The following is a 19221-nucleotide window of genomic DNA, read 5'->3' as shown; positions in this document are numbered from 1 at the left end:
CTGCTTCAGGGGTTGTCGGGACCCCTAGCCCGGCTGAGGGCCACTGCCCTGTCTAGGGCGGGGGGGGGGCGTGAAACGTGGCTACAACATCAAGGGTGAATCAAGGCCAAGGGAAAGGCTGATGGAGACAGATAAGGGCTGTGAGGGGCAGAGACTGGAGACTTCTCCAGGAGCCAAACCCAACGTGTGAGGTGGGGCAGGCAGGATGCAGGCTCCAGTGGGGTGTGGGGCCTGGGACCTTTGGGCCCCAGAGACTTGGGGTGGGCCTGGATCCCAGGGAGGGGCAGTCCCCACAGGGCTTAACTCCTGTAGCCCATGTTCCCAAGCCGCAAGGTAGGGGCATTCGTGGGGTCCCTCCCAGCCGGGCGCCTCCCTGCACCCTCCTGCCCCGGCCTCCATCTAGGGAAGCTACGGGCCTTCGGAAAGAGTCCTGCAGCCCCAGCAGAAACCCTAGCTGGCGCCCGAGGGAGAAGAGCAAGGACAGCTGCTACCTTTCTGGGCGGGGAGGACATTGGGTGGATGTTCCAAGGCTGGGCTGGCCGCAGGCTTTTGGGCCTGTGAGTCTGCAGGCCCTGCAGGCTACCTGGCCCTCCCTGGGAGCCCCCTGTCCCACTCCGGCACACACAGCCCCCTCCCCACCCCCCAGCTCCTCCTGGCACCACTGTTGACACATCTGTGTGTGCAGAGGCACCCCCTGGGCAGGGACCTGCCCCTTCGTCTGGTCCCCGGCCCCCACAGGAGGCATCAGGGGTGGCCCTAGCACTTGGGTGGAAGCCGCCAGTGCCGTGTGTCCACTAGGGGTCAGTGTGGTGCTGCGCACTGGGGACCCGAAACCAGACAGCTGGGGGCGGCTGAGGCCGCACAACACAGCTGAGGAGGGCCCGGTGGCCTGGGACAGGCCTGGCAGGAAGCCGGGGGTGGGGCTGGGCTGAGGACAGCAATGAGGCTGAGACCACAGACTTGGGAGGTCGAAGGCCTGAAGGCCATTCCCAGCTGTGGGGGCTTGGTCAAGCTTCTGAAGCTTCCGGGGCCTTCATTCCTTCTGCCCTGAAATGGAGTTGGTAGCAGTGCCTGCCTGACGGGAATGTGGAGTTAAATGAGATGCAGGGATGTGTGTGGCCATTGTCATGGTCACTGTCATTACGAGGGCCCCTGGGCAGCATTGGCTGGCCCAAGGAGGAGCAGGCGTGCCAGCTGTAGAATGCCAGGCCGAGCCTCTTATGTGCCGGTTCTGAGCCCCTCTTCAGACCAGGCCCTCAAAGGCCCCTCGCTGGCTCCCGTCTGGGGCCCTGCCGGCCTCCTCCCTCCCAGCCCACAGCAGCTGGTCCAGAGCGTGGGGGGCCTCCCGGGTCAGTCCGTGCATCAAAGGGCTTTTGCTTCTTAGGCCAGTCTCCCCACTCTCCCCCTCTCTCGTCTCGAGGGGTGGCATGCCAGGTGACATGATTGGATGGAGGCACATGGCTGATTGCCCTGAGGCTGGGGCCGGGGTGGGGGAAGTCACCACCCCCGAGTCTGGGTGTCATGTGAACTGCCATGTTGAGGTGAACCTGCAGGACTGGGAGAGACCATGGGGCCCCACTGGGCCACTTTGATTTGGGACATTTGGTGTCACATGCTCTGACCATGCCAGGGGCTTCTGTGCACCCCCCACCCTGGTCCCCTCCTTCCTGCCTATGACGCTAAGGCCCATGGTTGAAAGCTCTCCGGGACCCAGCCAATCTGCCAGAATGAGAAGAGGGCCCAGCTGGGACGGGAGTGGGGATGTGGCCAGGCCCAGGGGGTTGTACAGCTCTGGCGGACCTGGATCAGGCTGCAGTGACCAGGGTGGGTCCTCAGAAGAAGCCGGAGAACCCAGATGTTGGCAGCTAGAGAGACCCTTCTGGACTATGTGGGTCCACAGCAGGCAGAGAGGCCCTGTTCTAAGTGGGCCCTGCTTGGTGCCTTTGGCGTCTGGTTGAGGCCATGCTGATATCACCTGTCCACACACACGCTCCCTTGGCCTGGTGGCCCCTTCGCTCTGTCTGCACCTTGGGGCCGAGTGCTGAGCTGTGCTCTTGTGTTGCAAAGCTCACGTGGCCATGCCCCACCAGGATGGATGGTGGCTCTGGGGGGTCCAGGGGTTACACAGGTAGATACAGGAGGCACACCCCCCCAGTCACCAGCTCCCCGTGAATGCCATTTTCCCATCTACACATCAGGATGACAGTGATGTCCCTTCCTCTCAAGACCAAGGCATGCCTTGTGACGGCAGATGCTCTGTCCCAGGCAACCAGGATGCCTGCCACCTGTGCCAGGCCCACGTGGTACCACCTTCTCAGAGCTCATGGGCCGGTGGGAGAGACAGACAGTGACTAGGAGGGCCTGGGGCCCAGCCCTTGCCGGGAGAGGGTAAGGGGAGCAGCAGGAGCCCTGCCCACCCTCCGTCTCTGCCTCTGCCCTCCCCCTTCCCGTGCAGGCCTGGCGGACAATGCTCCCGACCTGGAGAAGCGCAGGCAGATCTACGGGCAGAACTTTATCCCTCCCAAGCAGCCCAAGACCTTCCTACAGCTGGTGTGGGAGGCCCTGCAGGACGTGACCCTTATCATCCTGGAGGTCGCCGCCATCGTCTCCCTGGGCCTCTCGTTCTATGCGCCACCAGGAGAGGAGAGCGAGGGTGAGGGGCAGGAGCAGAGGGGTGGCTGGGGGACCCGGGAAGGAAGGGGCCATGGATGGAGGACAGGGCTTGAGGGAGTCCTCTCTGTCTCTTGCACAGCCTGCGGGAACGTAGCAGCTGGGGCCGAAGATGAGGGCGAGGCTGAGGCCGGCTGGATTGAGGGCGCCGCCATCTTGCTGTCGGTCATCTGCGTGGTGCTGGTCACAGCCTTCAATGACTGGAGCAAGGAGAAGCAGTTCCGGGGCCTGCAGAGCCGCATCGAGCAGGAGCAGAAGTTCACGGTCATCCGGAACGGGCAGCTCCTTCAGGTGCCTGTGGCCGCGCTGGTGGTGGGAGACATCGCCCAGGTCAAGTATGGTGAGTGCGCCCACCCCCACCTGCCCATTGCGGGGGGGGGGCTGGGGCCCAGAGGGAGTTTCACATGCTCCCAACCCCAAAGGCTGCTGTCCTCATCCCTGCAGTTAGGTGGGGGTGGGGCCTCCAGAAAGGAGGAGACAGAAGGAAGAGGGCCCCCAAGTCCCATCCTGCGGTCCACCAGGGGGCCGGCCCCTGCCCTGGGAGATGGCAGAGACAGGGCTCTGGAGGTGGTGGCTGCCCGGGCCCATTGTCCTGCCTGGCCTCTAGGGGACCTGCTGCCTGCCGATGGCGTGCTGATCCAGGGCAACGACCTCAAGATTGACGAGAGCTCCCTGACCGGAGAGTCGGACCATGTGCGCAAGTCAGCCGACAAAGACCCCATGCTGCTCTCAGGTGAGGACAGGCGGACGGGCCGCCGGACCATGGGTCCTGACCCAGGCCAGAGCAGAAGCATGGGAACCGGGCTGGCGGCCCCAGGGGAAGGGGTCAGCGTTTACCCCCATAGGACAGAAAGGCAGAGGCCAGGCAGGCCCTGCATCCCGGCTCCTAAGATGCCTCCTACCGTTCCTGCAAATCACAATCTCGGTTGCTCTCTGTTGCTGTGCCAGGCACTCATGTCATGGAAGGTTCTGGAAGAATGGTGGTGACGGCTGTGGGGGTGAACTCCCAGACAGGCATCATCTTCACTTTGCTCGGAGCTGGCGGGGAGGAGGAGGAGAGGAAGGAGAAGAAAGGTGAGCGGAGGTGGCCCCCGTTGCTGGTGCCCTGGGGGCTGGCACTCCTTCCGCACACCTGCCTGCCCTTCACCAGCCCCCTGCCAGCCCAGTCCTGGCTTTGAGGAGAGCCAGCCCTCAGGGTTTGAGAGGGCACTCCCTGCCTTCTGATTCCTCTCGGGGACCCCCTCTCCTACAGTCTTTGCCTAGAGCCTACAGGGCGCCCCCAGTTCCTTAAGCTCCCCTTAGGCTGCGCTTCCTGAGGTCTTCTGGGACTTCTTAGCTGAGAAAGGTGTTGGCTGGGTGGAGGTGGCAAGAGTGGGATCAGAGGGAGCAAAGCTGCCCCAACACGGGGGGTGCTGCTGGAGGCCTCACACCCATCCTCAGGAGTGGCCAACCCCCAGGTCCTGAGCAGGCTGGCTCCAGGTCCGGTCCTGAGCGCCCCGGGCTTTATGCAGAGTTGAGGGGCTCCCAAGCAAGGCCTGGTAGGCAGGGTTGAGGGGACAGGGGTCCCCAAAGGGGGCTGCAGTAGCCTCCTCTAGGGCCAGAGGAAGGTGGGGTGGGCAGAGCAGGGCATGCCACCAGGGCTTAGGTCTTCTGAGCCCAGTTCCATTCCACAGAGGCCTGGGCCTCTCTGGCACATGGCCACCCTGCCGCCTCCTCCCACCTCAGTCGGAGCTCCAGGCCTCAGAACAGGCTGGAGCAGAGAGGGACGAGGGCGTCCGGGGACTTCCCTGGGGCCTTTCTGGAGCGAGAGCCTCCATCACAGGAGGTCATGTCAGTGCAGGGACCAAGGAGGACTGGGCTCCTCCACCCCCTGCAGCTTGCTTTGTCCCGCCCACACTTCCAGGGACCCTGTGTAGACAGAGGTGACTTGAGCAGAGAGGTTGTAGTGTCGGGGGCACTGGCTGGCATGTGGGGCCATTCGGCCAGCAATGGCTGACCACTGCAGCACCTTCACTGCATGTTGTGTCCAGGAAGTGGAGGGGATGGCAAAGATGGAGGGGTGAGGGGCCCACGGGACAACAGGTGGCCTGTCCTCTCCACCCTCATCCAACACCACCTGACCCCCAGTGGTGGGTGCCCGCTGACACTGCTCCCTGGGTTTGGCCTCCCGGGGTGTTAAGAAAGCAGGGGCATCTTGGAAGGAGTGTGGCAGTGTTATGTGGAGGCATCAGGACAGAAGGATGGTGTTAAGGGAAAGCCATAGGGCAAGCCACCTTCAAGGCTGCCCCTTGCCACCCTGTCTGAGCTCATACAGGGCCAGAGAGAAGCCATCTGGGTCACCCAGAAGGACAAAGGAAGTGCACACGTCGGGGAGGGGGTATCTGCTTCCTTCCAGAAGCCCAGGGCGTGAGCTGGTGCAGCCTCAGTCAGTCTTGGTGGCTTGGGGCAAGAGAACAGGTGTGATTGGCTTGTCCTCCCCTTCCCCCAGCAACCCAGGGACAGGGGAGCCACCCTTAGGTGAGTATAAGGAGAGACACAGTGGCCCCAGCCCTAGGCTGCCTTGCCTAGTAGGGACCTCCTTGCTGCTGGAGGTGGGTAGTCTGAGTGTGGGCACCCCCCTGCTGCTGGCAGGCCAGGCCCACTCCCTACAAGAGCCTTGGTACCGGGGCCCATACCCACCCTGAAGAGCTCAGCCCAGAGCCCCCACAGGGAGCTCCCTGGGGGTCCACGGGGCAGCAAAGGGGGTGGGCCCTGGGCCTTGTCTGGGTTGGGCTGGCGTCCCCACACCTCTCTCTGGAGAAGGGCAGCAGACCCTGCCTGAGACTCCCCACCTGAACGGCTCCCCGTCCAGCCTGGCTGGCAGCGGTGGCAAGTGTCTGGGCAGGGTTGACAGCTACCAGGGCTTAGAAGCCATCTGCGTAATGCCCTTTGGATGGCTCTTGGGGACGCAGAAGTTCCAGCTGGGTGGGGCCCTGCTTCCGGTGGCCATGCCGACACAGGTGTCTGGTAGCTCTAACACCCAGTGGCAGCGGGAAATCCCTTGCTGCTGGCCACATGTGCCCACCAAACCCAGGGGCCACCCAGAGCCTGTAGTCTTGCTCAGGAAGCCCAGAGAAGGAGTGGACATCCTGCCCTCAGATGTGTGTGGGGCAGCAGGCTGACCCGTGGTACAGGACACTGGTCAAGGCCACCAGCAGTTGGAGTCCCCACCTCTGCATCCCAAACCCTACCAGGCCACCTGACCCCTGGGGTGGCGCTCAGGCCCTTCTCCTCCTCCCTCCCACCCCCCTTTTCTGTTTGGTCGCTGGCTCCACCTCTGTCCTCCATCCTCTGTGTGCGCGTGCGCATGTGTGCGTCAGGGCCTTGTCGACGTGCTCAAGTCTCGGTGTCTGTCGTTCCTCTTCCTGTTGTAGGCAAGCAGCAGGATGGGGCGATGGAGAGTAGCCAGACCAAAGGTAATCCGCACCGCCCCTGCTGGTCAAGGGCACCGATGCCCAGCTGGAGCCTGGGCAGGGGGTGGGTCGCAGGGGGTTGGGGAGGGCAGGGCTGCCTTAGTGGCAGGAGGACAGCAGGAGAGCAGGTCCCACTGTGCATCCCTGAGCAGCCGAGGAGAGGCACACCTACCCGCCAATGCTATCAGCCAGCAGATGAGGAAACTGAGGCCTACATGTAGCCAGAGTCTTGGGTTGGCGGTTCCTGGGGCACCTTTTGTTGTGCCTTTTAGCTGGTGGGGACAGAGTAGCGATCCTCTCAGGCCCCGGAAGCGTGGGATGCCCTGATACTCTGCCTGAGGGACTGGATGGCTGGGTTGCAGGAGTAGGCTCAAGGTAGAAGCTGATGCCTCCAGGACCAACAGGAAGGGCTGTCAGTGGCCACTTCTGAGCACTGGGAAGGTCCAGGCCAGAGAAGGACAGATGCAGGGACCCAGGGACCATGGCAAACCTGAAGGATCAGGTGGGCCAGCTGGCCCGGGGAGGGGAGGGGCCTGGGAGGCCATCTGGGGCAAGGCCAGCCCGACAGCTGGAGCCCTGAGTTGGAAGAGCGCTGGGAAGCGGCAGTACATGGAGCTCCTGCTTGAGAGCTGTGGCCCAGCTGGCCGTGTGGCCTTGACTGCTAGCTGAGGGTGGTGGGAAGGAGCCAGTGGTGTGGGGAGCTGAGCCTGCATGGGAGGCCTGGAGGCTGGAGGCCAGTCTGGTCGGGAGAAGGGGGGGCCCAGGGACACTGAGGCTTGGATGCCCTTGCCTGCGGAGGGAAAGAGGAAGCAGGTGGGGTAGAAATGAATAATCCTGTCGGGACGTGTGAAGTCGAGGGGCCTGGGGTTCCTGGAGAGAGCACAGTAGGCTGGGGAGTGTGTGAGGCTGGAGCGTAACAGGCCTGGGCTGGGACAGGGATGTGGGGGTGATGAGACAGAAGGTGGGGAGACCCATCAGGGAGGAGCGAGGAGAGGGGTTGGATGAAAGGATGGACAGAAGGAGGAGAGACAGGTGGAGTCTGCAGTGAGGCTGGCCCAAGGACAGCTCGTTTCTGACCGGCCTGTAGCAGGAAGGAGGGTCAGGAGGCCACCCACCCGCTGAGCTGGCCCTTGATGGGAGGAGAGAGTACCTGAGGGGCGGGGTGCCCGGGCAGGAGGAGGGTGCACCAGGTCCTGGGGCACATGGGGGGAGAGAATGGTCCCTGGGCCAGGCCCTTGCTGTGACAGTGCTGTCTGTCCTCCTGTCCCTCATGGCACCTGGGACAGAGAAGGGAGGTGAAGAGAATCTTCCTGTGAACCCCGTTGCCTCTCCTGCGGTACAGTCTGTCCCCCCATGAAAGCCCCTTTGCCTGGCTGCCTTGGTCCTCATCTGGGCTGTGGGCTTCCTCTGTGTGCAGCCAAGAAGCAGGATGGGGCCGTTGCCATGGAGATGCAGCCCCTGAAGAGCGCCGAGGGTGGGGAGATGGAGGATCGGGAGAAGAAGAAAGCCAGTGTGCCCAAGAAGGAGAAGTCGGTTCTCCAGGGGAAGCTCACGAAACTGGCCGTTCAGATCGGGAAAGCAGGTAAGGGCGGCCTGCTGGCTATCAGAGTTGGGTGGGCCGATGGCGTGAGGACAGGCCGGAAAGGTGTGGCTGGGGAAGGGGCACTGAGGGTGATTCCACTCCACTAAAGGGGGAGCTCTGGTAGCATAGTGGCTAAGACACTTGCCTGCTAACCAGACGGCTGGCGGTTCAAACCCACCAGCCACTCCTCGGAAGGAAGGTTGGGCAATCCTACTTCCGTAGTGATACTGCCTCGGAAACCCAAGGAGGGGTCGCTATGAGTCGGGGCCGACTTGACGGCACATAACAACAACAACAACAAAGCCTGGACAGATAGCACCCCACCCAAGGTCACACACAGACCTGTCACCTGTCAGAATTCCCACCTGAGCCTCCAGGCATGAGGCCCGCAGGCTGGAACCACTTCTCAGGCCTGGCCAACGCTTGCTGTTGCCTGCCTTGGCTGCTCATGCTCTGCCCCACGTGGGCCTGGAGGTGCCACCGAAGGGGACGTACACCACGTCTGAGCCAGCCACACACCCTGCTGCACCACACCCCAAGCTGTCTGTCCTGAGACTTGAACCAGATCATGAGGCCTTTCCAAAAGGCCCCTAAGGGTGCACTCTGAGCACGTCCAGTTCTGGCCAAGCCCCGACTCACCACCCCTCCCCCTCGCAGGGCTGGTGATGTCCGCCATCACTGTGATCATCCTGGTCCTTTACTTTGTCATTGAGACCTTCGTCGTGGGCGGCCGGGCATGGCTGGCCGAGTGCACGCCCATCTACGTGCAGCACTTCGTGAAGTTCTTCATCATCGGGGTCACCGTGCTTGTCGTGGCCGTCCCGGAGGGCCTGCCCCTGGCTGTCACCATCTCCTTAGCCTACTCCGTCAAGGTAACAATGATACCCCTACAGTAGCTGTCAGAGCACCCTTAAACGGCAAACACATTGAAATGGCAAACGTTTTGTTGTATGTATTTTTACCACAATAAAACCAAAGAAATCATAGCCAACGTTTTCCCAAATAAAGACAGAGCTTCCCGTTTAAGAAGTTCATCGTCAAACAGGGCGAGTATGGAGAAAGCCACACCCAGCTAGATCAGAAGGAGCTTGTGGCGTAGCATGTAAGGCATTTGCCTGCTAACCAAAAGGTTGGTGGTTCGAACCCACCAGCTGCTCTGCGGAAGAAAGATGAGGCAGTCTGCTTCCGTAAAGATCCACAGCCTTGGACACCCAGTAGGGGTCTCTGTGAGTCAGAATCGACTTGATGGCAGGGAGTTTGGTTTTGAGTTGTTTTGAGCCAGACCAAAATTGGTGACGTGCTACCAACAAAGCAAGTGGGGAATCTTTAGAGTCTGAAAAGAGGCGTCAGAACCACATCCTTAGAGCGCTGGAAGCAAAACAACAAAAACCGACCCCAAAGTCTCCTGTGAAGGAATGAAACCAAAGGCAACCCGTTTCCAGATAAAACCACTCGAAACTTGAACACCTGATCTCAGGACAGCACTAAGGGTGTTGGCGCTGAGAAGGCCGAAGGCCCCCTTTGTAATCAGTTTCTCTAGCTTTGCTCATATCCGTGACGTATTGGCTCAACCACTAAAAGAAAACAAACAAAAGAATCCCTTGCTACCGTTGTGCAGACAGCAAACTGCGGGGCGAGCGGTTCCTTAACATGTTTGTGTTGGGAGGGTGTGGGGCACAATCAGGGAGGGGTGGAGCAGGAGGCCAGATGGTGGCGGTGCCCCCACTGAGCCTCCCAGGCTCTCCATTCAGCTGGGAAGAAGCTGGTGTTGGACAGGACCCTGCGGGCTTGGCCTTGGCAGAAAGATAGGTGCAGTGGCAGGAGGCTGGAGGGGTTGCTTGCAGAGGCTGGATGGGGAGGACACTGGGGGACAGTGGGTGGGGTGTGGGGGAGCCGTGGGAGAGGAGATGGGGTGGGAAGGTGCTGGTGGAAGGCTGGGGAAGGGCCTGCCCTGGTGGCTTGGCTTCCTCACATCTCACAGTCACACACCCTGGCTTGTGGCCACCTCCCAAGGGATGCCTTGCAGCATTGCTGGCTCAGTCTGGCAGGGAGAGTGTGTGGCTGCCATCTCTGCTCTGGGCTGGTATCGCCCAGTGTGGAGCTGGCCGAGCAGAGCAGAGAACTAGAGAAGGTTGGGGTGGATGCCTTTGGGCATGGCCCTGCCCACTCAGACAGTGGCTACCCAAGCCCTCCTCTGTGCCTCTCTCAGAAAATGATGAAGGACAACAACCTGGTGCGCCACCTGGACGCCTGTGAGACCATGGGCAACGCCACAGCCATCTGCTCTGACAAGACGGGCACGCTCACCACCAACCGCATGACCGTGGTCCAGTCCTACCTGGGGGACACCCACTACAAGGAGGTCCCGGCCCCCAGCGCCCTCAACCCCAAGATCCTCGACCTCTTGGTCCATGCCATCTCCATCAACAGTGCCTACACCACCAAAATACTAGTGAGACGCCAGCATGCAGGCAGCGGGCCAGGGGTGGGCATGGGGCTCCCTGTGAGCTCTCAAGAGCTTTTCACTAGAGTAGGGTGGTCCATGGGGTGCTGTCGTCCTCCTCTCAGCCTTGGCCTGACAGCATGCTCTGGCCCCAGGACCCCTGCCCCTTCCAGGCCAAGGGAAAGATGGAGAGCTCCCTGTCAGAGGGTCACTTTGCAGCTGGGGCACAGCCATCCGGGCCACACAGGAGACCCACCCGTGCTCCCTGCCACACGCTGAGCAACCTGGTGGCAGTGGCTGGGCTGGTGCCAGGGCCCCAGGGGCGGCAGGGAGGAGGGGCACAGGGCCCCAGTGCCATGGGTGCTCTCTCTGCCTTGCAGCCTCCAGAGAAAGAAGGCGCCCTTCCACGCCAAGTGGGCAATAAAACGGAGTGTGCCCTGCTGGGGTTTGTCCTGGACCTCAAGCAGGACTTCCAGCCCGTGCGGGAGCAGATTCCGGAAGACAAGCTTTACAAAGTGTACACCTTCAACTCGGTCCGCAAGTCCATGAGCACGGTCATCCGCCTGCCTGATGGTGCCTTCCGCCTCTTCAGCAAGGGGGCCTCAGAAATCCTCCTCAAAAAGTGAGTAGGCAGCCGGGAAGGCACAAGGAGGCTTAGGGCTGGGGGCAGGGCACAGGTAAAGGTCCATGGTTTCTTTGGGGGCCAGTAGAAACTTCTGGAATTCTATAGGGCCCATGGTTTGTGCACATCTGTGATGTGAATACACTGAATACCATTGAATTGTATGTGTCCAAGGGACGAATCGTATGGTCTGTGAATTCTGTCTTGAAGGTGTTACAAATGAGTCGGGGTGCGGACATCCAGCTCATCTCCGAGCCCCTCACTCTGCCCACCTCCTCTAAGCCTGCTCAGTCCCCGCCCACCCTCCCCTGGTCACTTGGCTTCTTACACAGATCCAGATAAGAGAAACTCCTCATGATGCCCTCTGCTTGTTGCTGGCCTTCTGAGGGCCTCCAGGTTCATCTTGCTCTGTTCTCGCACAACAGGACAGCCTGAGTTTACCTCCACCTGGCTGTGCCTTGGCTTCTGCTGATCACGGCCACCCAAGAACACTGTCCCCCTAAATTCTGCCTAGGCGTAACACCCCCAGCCCAGCACAACAAAGGGTACCTCTTCCCCTTCTGAATCCTGCCAGCCCTCTTGTTCCCTTCTGAGAAAAGCTTCTGGAAGCTTCCAGGGTTATCAGAGCTTGGACTGAGGTTGCTACTCTCCACTTTGTCCCATCTGGACTACCCAGTTAAAGTTCCTTTCCAGTGCCACTAGGTTTTTGCCGATGTCCCATGACTTTGCCCAAAACACAGAGAGGTGAAAGTGACTTAGCCCACCAGCCATCAGATCCATGCCCTCGTCCCAGAGCCCACACCTCTTGTCTCCTCCGTTTCCCACGCTAGGTGCTCCAGCATCTTAAACAGCAATGGTGAACTGCGTAGCTTCTGGCCCCGGGACCAAGATGAGATGGTGAAGAAGATCATTGAGCCCATGGCCTGTGACGGCCTCCGTACCATTTGCATTGCCTATCGTGACTTCTCCGCAGGCCAGGAGCCTGAGTGGGACAACGAGAACGAGGTGGTGGGCGAGCTCACCTGCATCGCTGTGGTGGGCATTGAGGACCCCGTGCGGCCTGAGGTAGGTGTGTCCCCCTCTGAGCTCCTGTTCGAAGCTGGGCACACTGGTCCAGAACGTGCCGGGGGAGGACTGCCCTTTTCCTCGCCCTCCTAGGCTGTCAGGCGGCTTCCCACTGGGGTTATAGGTTACAGGCAGAGCAAACTGTGGCTGGCCTGCCTACATTGGGTGGTGGGGCCATAGCAGGGGGCTTCAGGGGGCCTGGGCTCCTGCTTTCAGGTCTATCCATGTTAGGCTCCACCTTCTTTCCACTGGGTGAGTGGGGACAGAGAGGACCTTGAAGGCAGGGGCTTAGGTGAAGCCGCCCCTAACAGGACTGATGGGGGGAGGGCAAGGGACAGGGAGGAGCCAGGGATGGAGAACCCGGGGGGAAAGCTGGGCCAGGAAGACAGAGGGGACGTGGGCTTGGGGGCTGGTGGGAGGTTCTTGGCCAAGGGTTTGATTGGGCCTGTCAGAATAGCGGGCTCAGAGTCAAAGTCTTGTCAGGAGTGAGATTCTAGAAGCATCTTTCTCTGGCTGTCACTGGGGTGGGCGTGCAGCTGGAGTAGAGCTCTGAGAAGCCTGCAGAGGGGCCTGCAAGGAAAGGGCCAGGCAGGGAGGGAGCCAATCAAGGGCCACCCCACCGGAGCAATAGTGGAGCAGAGGCTGGTGGGTAAGGAAGAGCTCACAGGAGTGAGGAGGCTGGGAGCCAGCCTGCGTAGACCCCTGCTCCTACAGGTTCTCTGCCAAGGGAACAGGAGAACTCCCAGCTGGGCAGGGAGTGGCGCGAAGGCAAGGTGGGGAGGGCTAGTTGGGTTTTTAATATGGGAGACCCTTGAGGTGGGGAGAGCCCAGTCCAAGCAGCAGCCACAGCTCGTTAGCTGAGCCAGAGTTCTGAGGAGGACGGGCCGCTGCCTGGACAGAGGGAGCCCTCTGAGACCAGCCAGAGAGGGCAGGGATGGTGGCCGAGGGGTGGCTTGCTGGGGCTTCAGGAAGCCAAGAGCTCCTGTTTGGAGTGGTCCTAGACCCTGGGCAAGGCCATATCTCCACACCAGCACCCCACCCTCCGCCTGCTCCGCGTTCAGTCTCAGAGATGGTCTAGGAGCCGGGCTCCCCTGCTCCTCAGAAGGACTATTGTGGCGGTCCACCTCTGGTCCAAGTCACTCATTTACAGACGCTCAAATGAGGCCAGAAGAGGGGAGGGAGGGAGGAACCTTCTGGAACAGCCACACATTGGTGTGGGGAGTCCCGGCCCTTCTCCTGGTCAAGGTCAGGACTCCTGCTGAGGCCCATCTGCCCTGGGTTCTCAGCAGTGGGGTGTTACCGTTTGTGTAAGTTTGCCTTTGAGAAGCTGTCTGATGTAGACAGTGACCAGGAGAGCAGTGCCCTGTAGACTCAGTGGTGGGGTTCAGGGCAGAAGTTCAGGGTGGGAAGAGGCCATGAACCACTCCCGAGGCAGACTCAATAGCTGTCCTCCTGGTCAGCCGCAGAGGCAGGGAGAGGGGCTGTGGGTTCTTGATCCAGACTGGCCTTGGTGGAGGGGCGCAAGGACAGCTCCTACCTGGGCCTGAGAGTCCAGGCTAGGGAGGTAGGCTCCCCGACTGGTCGAGAAGGGCGCAGGCAGGCTCACCTGAGTGCCCGCGCTGCTGGCAAGGAGAGTGCACAGACCGTGGGTCACCTGCTGAGGCCAGAGGATGGCCGGAGGAGCATGTGGCAGGCGGGACGGGGCTGGCTGGCAGCAAAGCCGGGGAGGAAGGACTCTGGCCAGCGAGTCCCATGAGGGAGGCCCTGCCTTCTTTGCTGCCGCAGTGATGGCCCTGCCCAGCTGAGCTTAGGGCAAGCCCGGAGAGAGGTAGCTGCTCCCAGGTCTTCAATTTCTCACGACGGCCACTTGGTGGCAGCAGAGGGCTGCCTTCCAGATGATCGGGCCCAGCAGGCATGTTGTCTCCCCAGCTGAGGCTCCCCAAAGAGCAGGCAGAGTCCCTGAGCTAGAGGCACAGGGTGCAGCCCCTTTCGCTGTGGGTGGACTCTTGCCGGGTTCGTCCTTCGGGCCATTTTGCAGGGGTCATCGCGTCACTGTCACAGCCTGAGCGGGGTCCCTCTCTCTTGTCTCTCTCTGGCTGAGCTCGCACACCCTCCTAGATTTCAGACCCGGGCCCGCCCATGATCGCCTCCCATGGGCACTCTTGGGGTGAGGGGGGTACCTGAACTCTGCTTCCCTCCTCGCCGGCACCTGCTTCTCCACCCGGCACGTGCACGCTCTTGTGACCCCCCCCCCCTTGGGCTCAGCGAGGGTCCCTGAGGCTGCCACAGTAAGGCTGCCTGTGGGGGCTATCCTCAGACATTGCTGCCCCCAACCTGGCACTCACGGCCCTAGGTCTGGCTCCTTGTCCACCCCGCCCCAGTCTGTGGCATCACCCACCGCACCCCCTGCAGTCTCAGGTCCTGTCCCCTCTGTTCCCGCCTCCTGGCTGGTCTAGTGGCTGCTGTTGCTCTAGGTGTGAGCCCTCGTTCTGTTCTCCTGGGACCTAATGCTATATTTGAAAATGAAAAGGCATTTTCATGCCCCCAGCAAGTGGTGAGAACCCCCCAGCATGTAAAAGGACCACCTCAGAAAGAGTCCATCCTTAGAAGGAAGGCTTAGGGCTGGAATTGTTGAGACAGACAGGCAAGTGACAGAGGGGCCCAGGGCTTGGCCACCTGCCAGCTGATGGCTGGCTGCCCGCCCTGGGGTGGAACCCCGAACGGACAGGGCAATCCCTTCCGATTCTTGTTTAGAACAAACATTGTAGTGTGGGTCTCCACAACACAGGCTCCCTGTCTCCGGGCCTCAGTTTACCCAGCTGTGAAATGAGGGTGACGGAGCCAGATGAACCCACAGCCTAGCCTCCCCACCATGATGGGGCCTGGGTCCTTAGGACCACACACTCAGGGCCTGGCTCAGTGAAGGTGGCACCCAGAAAAGGCAGCCTGAGGGCCTGAGGGCTTGAGGGAGGTCCACTGCTCTGGGCTGGCCCCTCCACTGGGGACACCAGCCTGGCTTTCTGGAGCCCTGACACCCACTTCCCCGGCTCCTCTAGGTCCCTGAAGCTATCCGCAAATGCCAGCGTGCTGGCATCACCGTGCGTATGGTGACTGGGGACAACATCAACACTGCCCGGGCCATCGCAGCCAAGTGCGGCATTATCCAGCCTGCGGAGGACTTTCTCTGCCTGGAGGGGAAGGAATTCAACTGGAGGATCCGCAATGAGAAGGGCGAGGTAGTCCCGCTCCTCAAAGGCCTCACTCCTGCACGATGCGCCCCTAGGCCACACCCCTGGGCCCATGCCATTCAAGACACGTGGTGCTGGGAGGCAGTTCAAGTCCTAGCTCAGACCAGGGGGTTAAGAGACAAGCATGTTTCAGGATTCTCTGGGGAAGGCCAAGAGGACAAGCGGCCTCCAGCCCCTTTGTGGTCTGGGTGGGGTTCTGTGTCCTTGGCGATGGAGGCCAAGTTCCTGCTCGGCCAGGCCAGCAGCCTTTTGGCTGACTGTGTTGTTACTGGGGGGCTGCTGGACCTCTGCCCTCCTTGGTCCAGAGATCTGGCTGTTTCTTCACATCACCTGGCCCTGCCCCTCCCCTCCTCACCCCGCCCGGGCCTCCACCTGAACTCTGTTCCATGTATTCCCCTCCCTCAGATAGAACAGGAGCGGCTGGACAAGGTGTGGCCCAAACTGAGGGTCCTTGCCCGTTCTTCTCCCACCGACAAACACACCCTGGTCAAAGGTAAGCAAGCTTGCTACGCCCCCCACGCTCGCCCCACTCATTGCCCTCCCAGGGTGGGAGCCAGGGTCCCCGGCTCTAGACCTGGCACTAGTCGAAACTAGTGGGGCCCAGCAACACCAGCATTTAGGGACCCAGAGGACCTGGCCAACTCGATGGGAATATACGCCAGCTGCCCACCCCCTTGATGTAGAAGACAGGCAGCTGAGGCCCAGGAGAGGGGTCATTTGTGGAAGTCACATAGTGACCCCAAGGGGGAGGCATTTGGGGAACTGGGCCCCCCTTCTGGCAAATCACATCACCTGTATCCCCTCCTGCCCCTGCACAGCAGTCCCCACAGGCAGTGGGGGGTGGGAGGAAGGAGATGGGGGGCTGTCTGGTTAAGTCTCTTGATCCCACAGGTGACAGGGAGCCACTGAAGGTTGGGGCTGGTAGGCACAGCAGGCCCCAAGCTGGGTGATGCAGGTCTAGGGGGACCAGTGGTGCCAGCCCTTCCCCCTCCACCCCTGTGTTCCAGGGATTATTGACAGCACGACCGGGGAGCAGAGGCAAGTGGTGGCCGTGACCGGAGATGGCACCAACGATGGGCCAGCCCTCAAGAAAGCCGATGTGGGCTTTGCCATGGTGAGTCACCCTCCCCAGACCGTCCTCGGCATGGCACACAGCAGGGTGGCCTTTGGGTCTCCCTGCCGTTAGCTTTGTGCCGGAAGGTGAGAGCCAGTGTTGGGGCAGGTGGTAGGGTGCTGGAAGGTTCTTTCTCTCACATCCTAGCCACTCAAGGGACACACATGTGACTTGTTGAAAGGTATTTGGTGTGATGACACCCAAGGTGACAGCGGGTCCACCCTCACTGCCGAGGGTGAGGGAAGTGGTATGTCAGTCATGGTGCCTGCCTGCCGTCACCCCGTTTCCTGTTCACCTAAAGGAACCCTTCGTCTAAGCAGGACTCCTGGCCCCAAGTCAGATTAGTGGTGTCCTTAAGTGTCACTTTGTCAGCACTATCACTGCCGTGTAGTGGCTCTCTGGCCCTGGCTACCAGAGCTAGGTCAGATGGTACAGGGAACCTGCCCGGTTTGCCAGAGACTTCAGATGGAGCCGCAGGTGTGAGGAGTTGCCAGGCCACCCACACTTCCGACCAACTGGCTACCAAGGCAGGGTTCCCACTACCCCCCATGACATAAGTTGCCAGCTCAGGGGCCACCAGGAACCTGCACTTGCTGGCTACAGATGCAGGGTTCCCACCGTGCCCTGGGGTTTGATCCCTCGTGAGGCCGACTCACAGCTCTCAGAAAAAGCAGCTTCATTATAGAGGAGACACATAGCATGAGGCCTGAGCAGGTCCCCAGGGCACAGCTCTTGTGTCCTCAGGGACATGTCACCTTCCAGCGTCGATGTCTGTCACCAGCCAGGAAGCACATGGGAGCTTCTGTGTCCAGAGATTTTACCAGGCTGTTATTTCGTAGGCACACTTGGTTGATTCATTGCCCACGTGGTTGAACACAACCTCCGGCCCTACAGAGGGCAGGCGAGGGGCGGCTGCCATAAAGCCACCAAACAGCCAGCTGGTGCCGTCTTCTCCAGACATAGCTGTGCCTGCACTTCACCAAAGGCCTCCCACCCCACACTGGAGGGAGCTCCTCCGGAAAGCAGGCCTCTTGAGGATGCTACGATGGGGCACAAGGTTGGCCGGTGCCATGTTGCAGTGGCTGGGTCTTAGAAGTGTGTCACTGGAGGTGCACTTGGCCGTGCTAATGTGAGGCAACTTGCTGTTCATTGGCCAACAGGCGACATGCACAAGGACGTTCCCAGCTGCGGGGAGCTTGGTTTTGAAGGGAAGGGCAGAGGCAGCGTCCAGTGGGTGATCGAGGGGGGCGAGGAAGGGGTCCCCATTGGACACCATGTGTATGTGTACATGCCCCAGGGCATTGCAGGGACGGACGTGGCCAAGGAGGCCTCTGACATCATCCTGACAGATGACAACTTCACCAGCATTGTCAAGGCGGTGATGTGGGGGCGCAACGTCTATGACAGCATCTCCAAGTTCTTGCAGTTCCAGCTGACAGTCAACGTGGTGGCTGTGATTGTGGCCTTCACAGGAGCCTGCATCACTCAGGTAGGCACCAGGGCAGGGCCTGGCCGCACCTGAACTTGGCCCCCATCTCCACAGACACAGAACCCCGTCCAGACCACAAGCCAGAACCCTGGACTGAGGCAGGTGCTCATGGGTTCCATCAGTCTGTAGGGCTCAGGCTGAGCGCCAGGTCAGGGGGGCAGCTGATTGATTGATTGATTGATTGACTTTTGATGCTCATTTTTTTAAATTTAGATAAACTTTACAAACCAAAACGTCACCCTTTTAGAGTGGACAGTTCAGTGGTTGTTAGGGTACATGGTTATGCAGCCTGTCGCCACCGTCTAGTTCCAGATGACTGCCATCACCCCGAAAGGAGACCCTGGACCCATTAAGCAGTCCCTCCCCATTCTCCCAGCCCCCAGCATCCTCTCTATGTTAAGACTCTGTGCGGTCCTCGTCTGGATGTAAGTGGACCGTCCGATACAGCCCTTGCTTCGTTGAGCAGGTTTCCAGTGTTCACGTCAGAACACATATCAAGACTGCCTTCCTCCTCGTGGCTGGGGAGTACTCCATTGTGCGCCTGGCCCACACTGTGTTTAGCCATCATCTCCTGATGGCCACGTGGGTGGGCTGTGCCCACCTTTTGGCCGCTGTGAATGAGGCTGTGAAGTACATGGGTGTACACGGAGCTGTTTGTGTTCCTGCTTTCAAGTCCCTTGGGTCTGTCTTCAGGAGGGAAGTTGCTGGGCTGCGTTCAATTTCTGGAGGACCCTTCTCCCCTTTACAAGCAGGCCCCTGCTCCCCACTGCTGAGTGTTGGGATCAACCTGGCGGGTAGTTAATGTAGTTAGTTACCCGTCAACTTGACCCCTCCGAGGCTTCGTTTTCTTAATTGAGGTAAATTTCATGGCTTTGAGTGCATCCACCGTGGTGTGCAACCACTGCTGGGCCCGTCAGCACTCAGCCCGCATCCGCCCAGGCCCTGGCGCCCACTTCTGTCTCTGTGGCTCTGCCAGCTCTGGGCATTTTGTACAACAGGAATCACCCGAGATGCGATTTCTTTGTGTCTGGATTCTGTGAGGGTGATTTTAACCAAGTCAGAGGAGATAACAAGAAGGAAGGTCAAGTTCCGACTCTGCCTTTTCCTGCCCTCTTTGGTGTGGGAGCCCTGTGAGCACCTGCCCATCTGTTGCCCTGTCAGTCAGGCCATTTCCTGGCCTCAGGTAGCTAACTGGGGTTTCTAACCTTGCTACTTAGATTGCCAGCACCAGGTGAGAGAAAACCTGAATTGGGCCACTTTTGAAATTTATTGTTTATTTCTTCTTATTATTGTGAAATTAGCATAAACTCGCTGCCCTGTAAGCTTCTTCTCCAAACGTTTTGAGTTGCTCAAGGGAAACATTCTTTAAAGAGGACTTCAGGGGGTAGTTTGGGTTTAAGGTTTTAGGTTTAAGATTGTTGTTGTTGTTGTTGTTATTGTTGTTATGTGCCGTCGAGTCAGCCCTGACTCATAGCGACCCCTCCTTGGGTTTCCGAGGCAGTATCACTACGGAAGTAGGATTGCCCAACCTTCCTT

At 60.1% G+C, this 19221-nt stretch overlaps 1 protein-coding gene across 1 annotated transcript in view; it reads left to right on the top strand.

Annotated features, from left to right (window-relative positions):
• Positions 1–19221, top strand: part of ATP2B3 (ATPase plasma membrane Ca2+ transporting 3) — a 50389-nt gene that overhangs the window by 2586 nt on the left and 28582 nt on the right. Inside the window, exons 2-15 of the mRNA XM_042783171.1 lie at positions 2456–2653; positions 2753–3010; positions 3278–3403; positions 3619–3744; positions 6084–6125; positions 7540–7704; positions 8362–8576; positions 9914–10156; positions 10528–10769; positions 11600–11834; positions 14891–15070; positions 15488–15575; positions 16090–16196; positions 17494–17685. Coding sequence (XP_042639105.1) covers positions 2456–2653; positions 2753–3010; positions 3278–3403; positions 3619–3744; positions 6084–6125; positions 7540–7704; positions 8362–8576; positions 9914–10156; positions 10528–10769; positions 11600–11834; positions 14891–15070; positions 15488–15575; positions 16090–16196; positions 17494–17685 — 2417 coding nt within the window. The remainder of the gene's footprint in view (positions 1–2455; positions 2654–2752; positions 3011–3277; positions 3404–3618; positions 3745–6083; positions 6126–7539; positions 7705–8361; positions 8577–9913; positions 10157–10527; positions 10770–11599; positions 11835–14890; positions 15071–15487; positions 15576–16089; positions 16197–17493; positions 17686–19221) is intronic.

This window comes from Orycteropus afer, unplaced genomic scaffold (genome assembly GCF_000298275.1).
Source record: "Orycteropus afer afer isolate SDZICR_OR568_19922 unplaced genomic scaffold, OryAfe1.0 scaffold00713, whole genome shotgun sequence".
Taxonomy (NCBI): domain Eukaryota; kingdom Metazoa; phylum Chordata; class Mammalia; order Tubulidentata; family Orycteropodidae; genus Orycteropus; species Orycteropus afer.
The sequence above is the reverse complement of the archived record's forward strand: the minus strand, read 5'-3'. Positions and strand labels throughout refer to the sequence as shown.